This window comes from Candoia aspera, chromosome 4, assembly GCF_035149785.1.
Source record: "Candoia aspera isolate rCanAsp1 chromosome 4, rCanAsp1.hap2, whole genome shotgun sequence".
Classification (NCBI taxonomy): Eukaryota; Metazoa; Chordata; class Lepidosauria; order Squamata; family Boidae; genus Candoia; species Candoia aspera.
In genome coordinates, this window is record NC_086156.1 from 78,128,817 (window position 1) to 78,141,325 (window position 12,509).

General features: G+C 39.5%; 1 protein-coding gene across 1 annotated transcript; it reads right to left on the reverse strand.

The window, feature by feature from the left end:
- Positions 1 to 2,669: 2,669 nt before the first annotated feature.
- Positions 2,670 to 11,897, reverse strand: LOC134495330 (keratin, type I cytoskeletal 10-like). The gene is made up of 8 exons (XM_063300697.1): positions 11,279 to 11,897; positions 9,891 to 9,973; positions 9,573 to 9,729; positions 7,196 to 7,357; positions 6,985 to 7,110; positions 5,893 to 6,110; positions 4,182 to 4,225; positions 2,670 to 2,787 (listed from the first exon to the last, which is right to left on the reverse strand). The coding sequence occupies exons 1-8, from the start codon at positions 11,846 to 11,848 to the stop codon at positions 2,684 to 2,686; spliced, it is 1,464 nt and encodes a 487-aa protein (XP_063156767.1). The 5' UTR covers positions 11,849 to 11,897; the 3' UTR covers positions 2,670 to 2,683.
- Between the last annotated feature and the right edge of the window lie 612 nt (positions 11,898 to 12,509).

Genomic DNA, 12,509 nt, shown 5'->3' on the forward strand with positions numbered 1-12,509 from the left:
GCAGCATGTTCATAATTAATTTATTACACAAACCTACTTTCCTTTCTCTGTGAGTTTTCTGACAACTGCTAGCTGCAATAGAATTTGAGAGGAGCTTAAATATAGACAAACACAAACAGAGGAAGCAAGGAAGGCACTTGTATTAATTTTGTTCTTCTGATTTTTAAAATGCATGCTGAATTTTGTTTCCAAGAAACATTTTTGTTTTGTTTAGACAGGCAAAAACAAATTAAGCATATTGCAGGATAAACTGGTCTTTTAATCATTACTTCAAATTTTCCAACTACACATGTTTAAAATATGGTCCTCAAAAATATTAATACTTATTTCAGACTTTCTTTCACCCAGAGAACAAATCATTTCTGAGTAACTTTACCTCCTTGAACAGACAACAAGCTGTTTCTTCAGGATATAATAATCTTGCTGTATGAATGTTTTTTCCAGTGCCAGCAAATCATGTCTCAAGAGTGTTTGCTTGGGCTGTTTTGAAGTAAAGATACAGTAACTTTGGAACAGTTATCATTTCTTCTTCCTGTGTTGTAGTTGTGTGGCTTGTGCTGTAAAGGTTACTATGGGAAGGACAGATTTTTTATTGATTGCCAAGCTTTGACAATGCAGTCTCGTTTGTATCTATTCAAAACTAAATTCTGTAGGTATTCTATGTTAAGAATGTGTCAGTTTGCAGCTGAACTATTTGTGTTTGCTGAGCTAAACGGTTACATGAATGCCATATATTGTGAAAAGCTACAAGGCATTGCTAAAGTGTTACTTCTTATATGCATAATGTTTCACATTAGGGGTAATTTGTAGATGAGGTGGTAGCAATTAGTATGGGCATACTGGCATTTACCACAGCAGTGAGAAACATCATTTACAGGCCCTTAATGTGACTGTGTTGCATATTTGCATGTGTTTTCAGAGATGCCTGTCAATCTGGTGCAACGGTTACAACCCTTCCTGGAAAGGGACCGCCTTCTCTTAGTTTCATGTGGCTTGTTCAACTTGCATCTGGATTATTGCGACATGCTTCATGTGGAGCTGCCATTTAAAACCATCCTGAAGCTACAGCTGGCCCAGAAAGTGGCAGCTCATACAGTGATGCCCATGTGACACTGCTTTGAGAGCTCCGCTGACTAGAATTCCAGGTGACGGTTGTCCCTTTTAAAGCCGTTCCTTGCATAGGATCTGGATTTCTTTGGGACTGTCTTGTCCTAATTAGTTCTGCCCTTCCAATAACACCTTGTAGGCTCACATTGTTAGCTTCAGAGGCAGTTTTTTTTTTCTTCAATTGCTGCCCCCTTCTTTGAATAGTATTTCCCTGAGATCTGGACCTTCTGGGTTTCAGAAAGGCCATCAAAAGCTGGCTTTTTCAACAGGCTTTGGAGATGGAAATGTTCTGAACTACTCCCTCCTGTAATCTGGAGATGAATGAACATAGGGTTTTATTTCATTCTGGTGCTACCTTTGTGTTATATTTGTATTAGTGTTTTTGACTTTCACCTTATTTACACAAATAGAGTAGGTAAGGTCCTACTCTAATAAATGTTTCATGCTAGCAATTGCAATAACTTGAATCTTAACCTCATGTGGAAAAAAATGTATGGCGACTTTTCGAACTAGATTCCCTGCAGATACAAATTCTGGGGATTCTCACCACATATGGAGGACACCAGATTAAGATGTTGCATGGCAAGATATGCCACGGTGATGTAAATGGCATTTAAGAAAGATGTTGCATGGCAAGATATGCCACGGTGACGTAAATGGCATTTAAGAAAGATGTTGCATGGCAAGATATGCCATGGTGACGTAAATGGCATTGTTTGATCTTGTTGTAGAGTCTCAAATTGCTTCTCTCTTCTACAAAGAGACAGGTTAATTGAGCTTGAGATCACACATCACATGGCACTATTACTGAACAGATAATTGATTGCACAAGCAAAAGTTAGGGTATGTCACTTCATAGGATAGAGATGCATCTAAAAGTTGCTGCCAAGTTGTATTTCTTTTTTATGATAGAAGGTAATACATGGGGAGTAATGTCAACTCAATTTAATGTTCAGTTAATATACATTAAATAAATACAGCTTGTTTCACTGCCCACTTTTTCTCCAGCCAGTCCTACTTTTTTGGGGGGGTGGGGGTGGGGATATTGTATGGCTCCTAACCCACCATTCAAATTCTTGGCCTGAAAAAATTATGCATCTGTGCTGTAAGGTAAAAACAGAGTGTTTACTATTCAACACTCCTTGTATTAGAATCTCCCCAAATCTTTTTTGCACATTAAATGTAGCAATAGAAAGTAAAGAATTAGCAGTAGAGAGGCTGCTATTTATAGGAATGCCTAAAATTCAGAGCATCTCTATACTTATTGAAATAAACCCATTTTGATAAAATGCTGTGAATAGAACATGATTGGAGACTGAAGGGGAGAATATTGACAACAACGTTTTTGTAACTTGCAAATAGTAAAAAAGTTTATTAAACTACTCAAGCTAAAAGAAAACACAATTTAAGGTGCACTTTAGGGGCGTGCATAAAGAAAAGCAGATAGAAATGAGAAATTTTCAAAGAAAAAACTTCTTTAAAAAAAAAGAATGATTTCTAAGCCTAGCTCTTGAAGATGCTTTCTCTTGCTTCTGTGTTAGAATGTTTATAAAATGAAAAAGTTGCAATTTTGTATTTATTTAGATGGCTTCTCTTCAACTGATTTGATCTGAGATGAAACAACTCTGCCATCCACCATTTCTTCTACGATTGTCTTAACCATTCTGGTTTTTGTTGACTCTGAAATAAAATATATACAGCAAATCATACGGGTGCTCAAGATTCTGGCATGCTGTTATTCTTATCAAATATCAGAGATTAATTCTTCTAGCAAAATGTGATAATGAGCAGACTTATGGATAAGACCTGGGTTGCCAGTTCCTTTTGATATTGTGGAGGAATGGGAGAATAAGGCTGTCATGAAAGGTATCAGTAGCTATTAGTCACCATGAAGGTTACTGGCTACCTCCAGAGATGTGTCTCAACATTAAAAATTGCTTCTCCGCCACTGTTTTTCTCCCTACGAGAATCTGTAAGTGGAAATAAGCCCACTGGGGAATAAAACAGCTATAGAAAAATGCAAGTAAGGATAGGTGTCACACTATATTTAAAAAATTCCATTTCATGTCTGGTTTGAATTGGATCCTTCTGATTTTGGCTGGGTTCATACATTAGTTTAATATATAATATATATTTTTTATGCTTTTGATTTAGTGTTATGTGTGAATCAGGTTGATATATTCTGTTCCACAAGTCATGGTTAAAAAGAACCATGAATCAGTGTCATGTGTTAACATAGCCAATATTTAATTCAACACTAAGAAAGTAAGTTTTGGTTATTGCATTAATAATGAGGATGAGTAGTTAAAATATGAAAACAAAACACATTAACATGAGCAAACCTGCAGTCTTCCCATAAATCTCAGGAATATGGAACAGGTATCATATTGTCAAGGTGGGCCAGGTCAGGAAAGAGGCACAGCAAAGTTAAATGCTCTTTATTGTAATGAGATAGAATAACAGAATGTTGAAAACCTGTTCAAGTTTCTCTCTGTCCCACCTTATACTAAACAAAATCAAGGCAGGGTTATTTTGAATTTCTTTCTCATGTAATTTTTTTCTACAAATAGCCCCTTATTTGCTTGTTCATTTAGTATGCTCATGGCCAACTCTGTACTGCATTCCTTTACACATACAGTAGCTTCAATATTCAGCCGAGAAGCATCTATCATTAAGTAATGAGGGGCAGAAGCGCAAGGTATTTCTACAATATGTATGAGTTTAATATCATTGTCTTTCCATAGGGAAGGTTAGGGTCCTCTAAATTTGTGAGGCAGAGTGATGTGGTCATGCCAGCACAGGGGTTATCCCTGTATGCCCAGCTTCCTTGCAGTCATGCACAGCAGCAATTCCATCACCCACCCATGGCCTATGGCTTAGAAAAAGAAGACACCTGTATAGGATCCTCCCTACAAAGCAGACCTGGAATTAAGGAAAGGGAGCATCAAGTTGAAAGGGGAAATCGCAAAAATGTTGCAAGGTATGGGACAGGAGAGGCAGTGTGCTGTTAATATGAAAGAAAGAAGCAGGAAGTGAGTACTGGAAGCAAGACTTTGTAGAAATATATGCATTACCTTTCCCAGAAGATCCTGAACTGTAGATGGTTGTTGAATAACCTCTGTAAAGAAAGAATTTGTTTTTTGTAAATACACAGCTCTGCCTCAGTACCATCCATGAGATTTGCAAAGCATTGGGCTTTATAAAATATGGTCTTTCCCCTGTGTTGCCCTCATCATTGTCAACTTCCAAATGTGGATGTCACGGTGCTGGCATCTCTTCTAAGCTCATTCCCATTGATTATATTTTCTCCAATCATCTCTGAATTGCCAAAAAACTCTATCAGCATGACATTGGCTGTCCCTATTGCTGATCCCTGTCCTGCCTTTTTTGCCTCTGTTTTAAGTAATTGGAATCTCTGCTTTCAGTCTAAGGCAGTGTTTCTCAACCTTGGCAGCTTGAAGATGTGTGGACTTCAATTTTCAGAATTCCCCAGCCAGCCATGGGGAATTTTGAAGATTTTCTACACCTTGAGGCTGCTTTGGATGGTGTTGGAGGAATGGGGAAACTATTTTAGCATCAGTATAGCTAAGGTTGACAGTACAGCTAGGTCTGTGTCACTAATGGGTTGGGAACACAATGAAGGGAACATGCTATGGGGACATAGCAGGAAAATTAGGTTGTATGGGTACATCTGTGCTGAGGTTAGATGAAAGTGAGGAAAGGCTGTCTGGAGCTGTCTGATCATGGGAGGACTGGGGGCTAACTTTGTGAGAGAGACTCTTTTGGGATCCTCTGGGGAAGGGAGGGGATCCTTGGTATGTTTCTCCTCTCTGGAGAGAAGTATGTGTTGGGTAGAGGGGACCATGGCAAGGATATATGCTGGAGCATTTGTTCCAACCATGTCTACAGCTCAGGAAAAGCAACTAATCTTCCAAGGTGGTGAAGAGCTGGATTTGTGTGTGTTTTAAAATGTGCAAGTGCTATTTTGTGGTCAGCACCAGGTGATGAGTGAAGTATCACACCTGTAGGGTAGGACTTCTTGTGTATGTTGTGCTTGGGTTTTTAGCATATAGCTAAAGATAACATCACACTGACCAAATTTTAAAGGTAATGGTTATATCAGTATGTTTGGTATGTTTGAGCAGATAGGTGTGCTCCAGGTCCCTTCTATTAAATGTTGCCATCTTATGGGACTTAGGAAGTGTGCCTTCTCTGTCACAGCACCCACCCTCTGGAACAGCATCCCCCCTGAGATATGGACAACGCCATCTCTTCTGGGGTGCCAAAAAGCCCTTAAAACCTCACTTTGGTCCCTGGCCTGGGGTTAATGTGTTAGGAGGGGGGCTGTTGTGCTTTGTTTTAATGGTTGTTTTTAGTCTGGGCTGTTTTGTTTTGTTTATGTTTTAACTGTTTTAGTTTACTATTATGTTTTGTAAGCCATCCAGAATCCACTGGAGTGACTGGCTATATTAAATCTAATAAATCATCATCATCATCATCATCATCATCATCATCATCATCATCAGTCCTCTTGTGTTTCAATTGTTTTGGAAGGGGTTTTCCTATAGAACTTAATGGAAGTGATTCATGTATATCATGTAAATTGTCATGTGGAACATACTACAGGCTCAGAGCTTCTGAGACTAATCTGATGGTGGGGTGATATTTGTATACTGTGAAAGCAAATGTCATATTAAACGTGTCTTTCGGATGCTACAAAACGTCTTACTCTATTCTGATGTAAGAATGTACTTTCTTCAATTGTACACGCTGCAGCTTCCTTACCCCCCTTCTCCATCCAGTAGGCGGCGGTAGGTCTCAATCTCCTTTTCTAGACGTGTCTTGATTCCTAACAGTTGCTGATATTCAGCGTTCTGGTTTTCCATATCTGACCGGATCTGTACAAGTTGTTCTTCCAAACTACTGATCTGAACCTGTATTTGGGCAAGCTGATCACAGTAATTCTGTTCTGTTTCTGCTAAAGTGCCTTCAAGGGATTGTTTCTGTTGAGAGACAGGCAGAGGAGGAAGGAGAAAAATGAAGCACCAATTACTGGGGTGGAAAAAGGATTGGAAGAAACTTCTGGACTGTCAATTGATATTTAAAATAGTATTATAAGTATATATCCTACGTGGCAGGGGAGAGGTTGAAAGAATCACTCATGTTCTTCTACACTGTCAAGCTAATTTTTCCTTCTTTAGTAGTGACTCTAGACTGGACAGAAGATTTTTATATAGCTTTTCTTTTAGCCAATAAGAATTACTACATTACATACTGTATATAATATCGCCAACCTTTGCTTGTTAGCTTGTAGAACACAGTAGATGATGACCTCTGTGGCATAAACTTTAAGACTATCACTTACATTCTTATTTATTTTATTTATTTTATATTTCAAATTTAGCTACCACCCATTTCACTCAAAGAGTGGCTCTGGGTGGTTATTTAATTATTATATATCTTAATTTTTAGGTATATAGGCCAGAAAGACTCTGATGTTTTGTTTGCTTATTTGTTTTTAAGTGTGCTGGCCTCAGGCTATAATAAAATTTGGTTGGTACACATCCTTCCAAATGAATCATACAAAATGTCCTTATCTACAATTGGTCATCTAGAAGGACATTTATAAGGACAAAGCTGTAACCTCAGGTTTACTTGGAAGTAAACCCTATTAACTTCAATAGGACCTACTTCCAGATAAACCCAGGTAAGTGGATACAACCCACAGGTAGGAGGCAGCACCAAACCAACTTTGGCTAATTCCAGAAAACTAAGGAGAGATGGACTACCAGGCTGGAGGTTAGGCTGGGAAGTTGAACTTGTACCACTCTAGTTTTCCATGTGGAAGAAATCAAGCTGGTATTGTAGTACACTTACCATAGCAAGCTGAGCCTGAAGCTCCAGTTCCAAGCCTTGCATGGTGCGCCTCAGTTCAGTAATTTCAGTTTTGCTTGAACTCAGTTGGTCCACATTGGCAGATATCTCTTGCCTCAATGCTCCAACCTAGACAAGTCAGAGGACTAGTTTTTTAGTGGGCTAGATAATTAGAACATTTCCCAGGTTTGACATTCAAGTGGATTGCTCTTGCCTGTTTGTTGAACTGTTCTTCTGCCTCTCTCCGGTTTTTGTCTGCAAGTTCTTCGTATTGGGCTCTCATTTCATTCAGGAGTTTAGTCAAGTCAACTCCAGGAGCAGCATCCATTTCCACAGTGACATCACCACTGGTTGCTCCTCGGAAACTCTTCAATTCCTGTGGTAGGAGAAGCCCAGTGAATTTTTAATAGCAACATACATTATGACCATAATATGACAAGAATTGATGGACAACAGAGGAGATGCTGTATTCTGGCCTTGGGGATATCTCTAAGACACTTTTTTATTCTGAGGTGAACCTCTTCCCCATTTTATGGGCAGAAGAACATTCCCAGATGAATCTTCCTTGTGGGTGATATCTAGCATCAAACAGTTTAGAGGGCACAGGACTAGCAGTGTAGTACAGGTAGCTATATCCTCCTGCAGAGGGAAATAACAACTGCTGCCCCATAGCATCTACTGCCTGAGGCAGTTGCTACCTTAGGCTTGGCAAAATCTATTTAAATGATTGTGATGATTTATTATTTATTCAATGAATAAGCTACCAAATCACCAATGACCCAAGACAAGGTACAAAGTTTAAAGACCAGTCCTAAATAAATAAATAAATGAAGGAAACCAAAAGGGGGGAAAAATAGGGAATATAAAAATATCACATAGTTCATGTGGGCTCACAAATTACCATGGACCAGGTCCTACTGGAAGAACCAGGTTTCTAAAAAAACAGCAGGGCCATGGCCTTCTAGGGTTTGGAGGCAATACTGTCCTGAAGGGCTGAGGCAGCAACAGAGAAGGCACACATCCAAGGTCCTATAAGATGACACTGTTTTGTTGAAGGGATCTGGAGCATGCCAACCTTTAGAAGTTCTTATAGGATGGGAAGAAACCACTGGAGAGAGGGGGGTCCTATACATAAGTGGAATTTGGATATATTTTGCAATTCAGTTTTTCACTGAATCCTTTTTTACATTGTCAGCAATCAGTAGGGAGTTTTAAAGAGGTAGTTTAACCTGGGAAATGTACATGGTTCCTGAATTATAGTTTCCTCTGTCACCCCCAGTATACAATTCAACAATACTTTTTCTGAAGACTCACTCTTAAAGAGATGCATTGGCTTTATTTGTGGCATTATGAATATACAAAGAAAACAGAAAGCACAGATAACGTTCATGAATGGGGACTCTGTGACCCAAAAGATGCTGCTGTATTACAATTCTCAGCAATCAAACCAGCATGGCCAATGTTAAGGTACACTAGTAATTGAAGTTCTGCTCTGGAAGGCCATAGGTTCCCCACCACTGGTCTAAGTGATAAGATGGGGGAGAGAGTACAGAGGTGGTGAATAAAGAAAGGGCAGATTTGTAGAGGAAACCAAAGCAATCTTGGATAAATAGATGAGCCTTGGATTATAATGTGGGATGCTTAAGAAGAATACATGTTTATTATAGCAAAATGTTTTCCTTTGGCCACTAGATGGCAGGGACAGCTGGAGTAGGGAATTTCCACTGAGTTTAGAAAGGAGAATCTCCTACAACTCCTTTTGCAAGTCCATTGGTAGCACAGTGTGTAAGTTTACTGTTTCAAAGCAACACATTATTATCTACACACTCTACTGTAGTTCTAGTTTTTCAACTGCTAGGATTTTTCAAAGCATCTATACTTGGTATGGAAATACCCTAAGAACATATTTAGGAGCAAAGACAATGACAATTAACATCGTTTATGTCTGTTGTACACCGTCTTCTGAAACAATCACTTAAAAACTATAATATTTGCTTATTGTTTGTCGTTAGTCTACTTTACACTGGAAAAAGTGAGGTGTTTTTTTTTTCTCTCCCTCCCAGAATTTAGGAGGCTAAAGCCATTTGCTTCTAAGTTACAATGTTGCCAGTGGCAGGTTTGGCTCCAGGTGTGGGAAAATCCTGGACACAGGGCACTGTTTCTTCGTCAGTAAGACCTGAAAAGTTTCCCTTAAGCAGTGTGCAGCTGTAGCAAAAGTGCTTTAGCAATGTTTGAGCATTCCCAGGCATATGGATTTGACCATTGTTTCAATTCTCTGGAATAGTGCTATAAAAGAGGGCTATTTGTATGGAATTGTACATTATACTCAGTCCCAGAACCTCCCTACTCCCCCAGATGGTCACATCACCAGGGTCAGTCCCTACCATTAGGATAGGATCTGGGGACAGAAATTCAGCTGCCTGAGCAGGAGGATCTGGAAAGTGACATTTGGAAATGAACAAAATAGTGTGCCTTTTCATCAAAAGAGAAGTGTTCCTGTCAAAATCTAACACCAGCTAAGTCTGGCAGTGTCAGGAATATACCCCTGATAAAATATCTCCCAGAAGCTTTAGAAATTTTTTTTCTCCCACCTCTTCATGGTTCTTCTTCAGGTACAGAAGTTCCTCATTCAGGCTCTCAATCTGCAACTCTAGATCAGACTTATTCATGGTTAAGTCATCCAAGACTCTGCGTAAGCCGTTGATATCACTCTCCACACTTTGGTGTAGGAACAACTCATTTTCATACCTTTAAAGTTAACAGAACAATGACATTTACGTTTATATTCATCATTGCAAAATACAGATGGATTTATACTCAAAGGCAATTTTAAGAAACGGAGAGGTGGCAGGATGGAGGAAAGAGAGACATGTGTCTCTTCCTTTCCTGAGTGGAAATGTGCTACTTACTTAAGTTTGAAATCATCAGCAGCTAGTCGAGCATTATCAATTTGTAAAACAATCCCAGCATTTTCAATTGTATGTCGAAATATCTATAATCAAACATTTAAAATAAATACATTCATTCCTGAAATTCTGGACACTTTGCACTAAAGATTGAAAGAATGAATGAAAGAATATAGACACACATACAGATACACACACAGCAATCAGCTTTACACTTGCTATCTAAATTGCTTAAGTTCAGAAATAAAGCCTATAGGCCAATTTTTTGGGGTGGGTGGGGGGCTTCAAGTCAATTTTTGACTCCTGGCGACTGCCTGGACAATTCCCTGCAGTTTTCCCTGGAAGAAAATGTATGTATAAAAGATTCTAGCTTCCATATCAAGTATAAGAACCTCAGGGTTAGGCTTAGAGATCTGCCTTCAATCTTAAGGAAACACTGCCAGTCAAAGCAAGTAATAGTGTTGGGTCAGTAGCATTTCTCTGCATGGAAGCTTCATGTCTAGGAAGAAGAGTGGCACTTTTCTGCAAAAATTATGACTGATCACAGAGGGTGATTTTCTTTGTGCCTTCTCTTCCCATAAATCCAAGTTTTAAAAGCACAGCTGCTCTGTTCACGTAACATTCTATGCCCACACTAATTATATTACAGCTAAATTGAAAAGTCTGAATCAGGATATGCTAAACCAAGAACTGGGCTCCCACCACAGGCTGAATCATAAACAATCTAATCCCATCTTCACCTAGCCCTTAGCGTGATCAACTGATGCATGCAATTTATCTACCGCTTCAGGCTTCATAGGCTCTAGGCCAGCGTTTCTCAACCTTGGCCACTTTAAGATGTGTGGACTTCGACTCGCAGAATTCCCCAGCCAGCCAGGTGGGGAATTCTGGGAGTTGAAGTCCACACATCTTAAAGCAGCCAAGGTTGAGAAACAGTGCTCTAGGCAGTTTACAGGTATTAAATATCAATAAGAATAAAAAATACATTTTATAAGTTCAGTAACAAAAATATAACAATATCAAATAAATAAGATAATATGAATCTAACCATTCATATTATCTTATTTATTTGATATTGGAACTTGATTTTGACTCCAAAATTAACAATAAACCAAGTTTAATTTTAAAATGCCCGAGGGAGGAGTTTGTGAATAAAATACTCCAAGCATTCAGTGGTGTGTTCTCCTCTTGCCTTTGAAAGAAAATTACTATTTGAGGGATGTGGGAAGCTTTACTAGCTAGCTATTCCATGCTGCGAAATAGAACCATTACTGTAATAACTTAATCAGGAAGTGTAAAAAGGCACTGTAGAAAGTTACTGAAGCCTATTGAGCCTGGAAAGAGTGTCATCTGGAGTCAGAATACTTTGTGAAAATATTTGAGCAACTTACTTGGTTCCGAAGATCTTCAATGGTGTTAAAATACTTGCTGTAATCTCGATCAGTGTCAGGGGTGCTGAATTTGGCATACCATTCCTTGATTTGGAGCTCTAGCCCAGCATTTGCCTCTTCAAGCGCACGCACTTTGCTCAAATAGTTAGCAAGGCGGTCATTAAGATTCTGCATGGTTTGCTTCTCATCGCCTGTGAGGAGACCTCCATCTCCTCCCCCCAAGCCAAAGCCACCACTAAAGCCACCCGCATAGCTCCCACCCGCAAAGCTGCCACTGGCAAAGCCACCACCCATGCCACCACCATATCCTCCAGCAAGGCTTCCTCCACCATAACCCCCTCCACTATAACCCCCTCCACTATAACCCCCTCCACTATAACCTCCTCCACTATAACCCCCTCCACTATAACCCCCTCCACTATAACCCCCTCCACTATAACCCCCAGCAAACTTGGAACCACCACTAAACCCTACACCACTTGATAGTCTAACAGATCCTCCACCACCACCTCCAACACTATAGGAGGAAATCTGCCGAGAAGAGCCCGATGTGAGGACAGAGAGCGCCATGGTGTTTGAGCGAGAAGGGTGGCCTGTGCTGTGCCAGCAAGCAAGCTGATTTAGAAAGAGTGCCTTGGGTTGGTGGGCTTTTGAAGTTTATATATGAAGCTAATGGGGTGTATTGTTTCCGCCCCATCACAGCAAAGTGGATCCTTTGCCAAGCCAATAAAATAATGTTCACGACCAGATTATTATTTTCTCTAATTAAAAAGCGATGTTATCAAGTCCAGCTTTGCAGAAATATGTTCCCTTGGGTTATTTGTTGTGCCAGTTTTTTGTATCAGGTGGGATGGAAAAGAGCCAGATCTGTTTTACTTTTCTTTTTATCCTTAAAATTTGATGAGCTATCCTTTTTGTCTTTTGCTCCTCAGCAACACGTCCTTTTAACTTTAGATTGCATTCCCCTCAACAGTCCCAGCCTCCAGGCATAACGCTTCTAACTGAAAGAGGAAGCCAAACAAAGCTTCAAGGAACGTGTATGAACAACACTAATACTATTCCCTTACATTTGGGAGGGATTTCTTTCCTTCTTTTTTAATCTAACAGAAATACAGATCATCTTGTCATCTGTTTGGCTCAAACCTGAAAATTGTTTGATTTATTAATTGCAACCTTCTTAGCTGATATTAAAAATCTTTGATGTTATATTGGAATTCATAATTTGATGTGC

What these genes read in the sequence shown, in the direction of transcription:
- LOC134495330 (XM_063300697.1), bottom strand. Translation starts at nt 11,848, where the DNA reads ATGGCGCTCTCTGTCCTCACATCGGGCTCTTCTCGGCAGATTTCCTCC. An exon ending in TGAAGAAGAACCATGAAGAG is followed by an intron (nt 7,358 to 9,572) that starts GTGGGAGAAAAA and finishes CTCCTACCACAG; the next exon opens with GAATTGAAGAGTTTCCGAGG. An exon ending in TTCAGGCTCAGCTTGCTATG is followed by an intron (nt 6,111 to 6,984) that starts GTAAGTGTACTA and finishes GTCTCTCAACAG; the next exon opens with AAACAATCCCTTGAAGGCAC.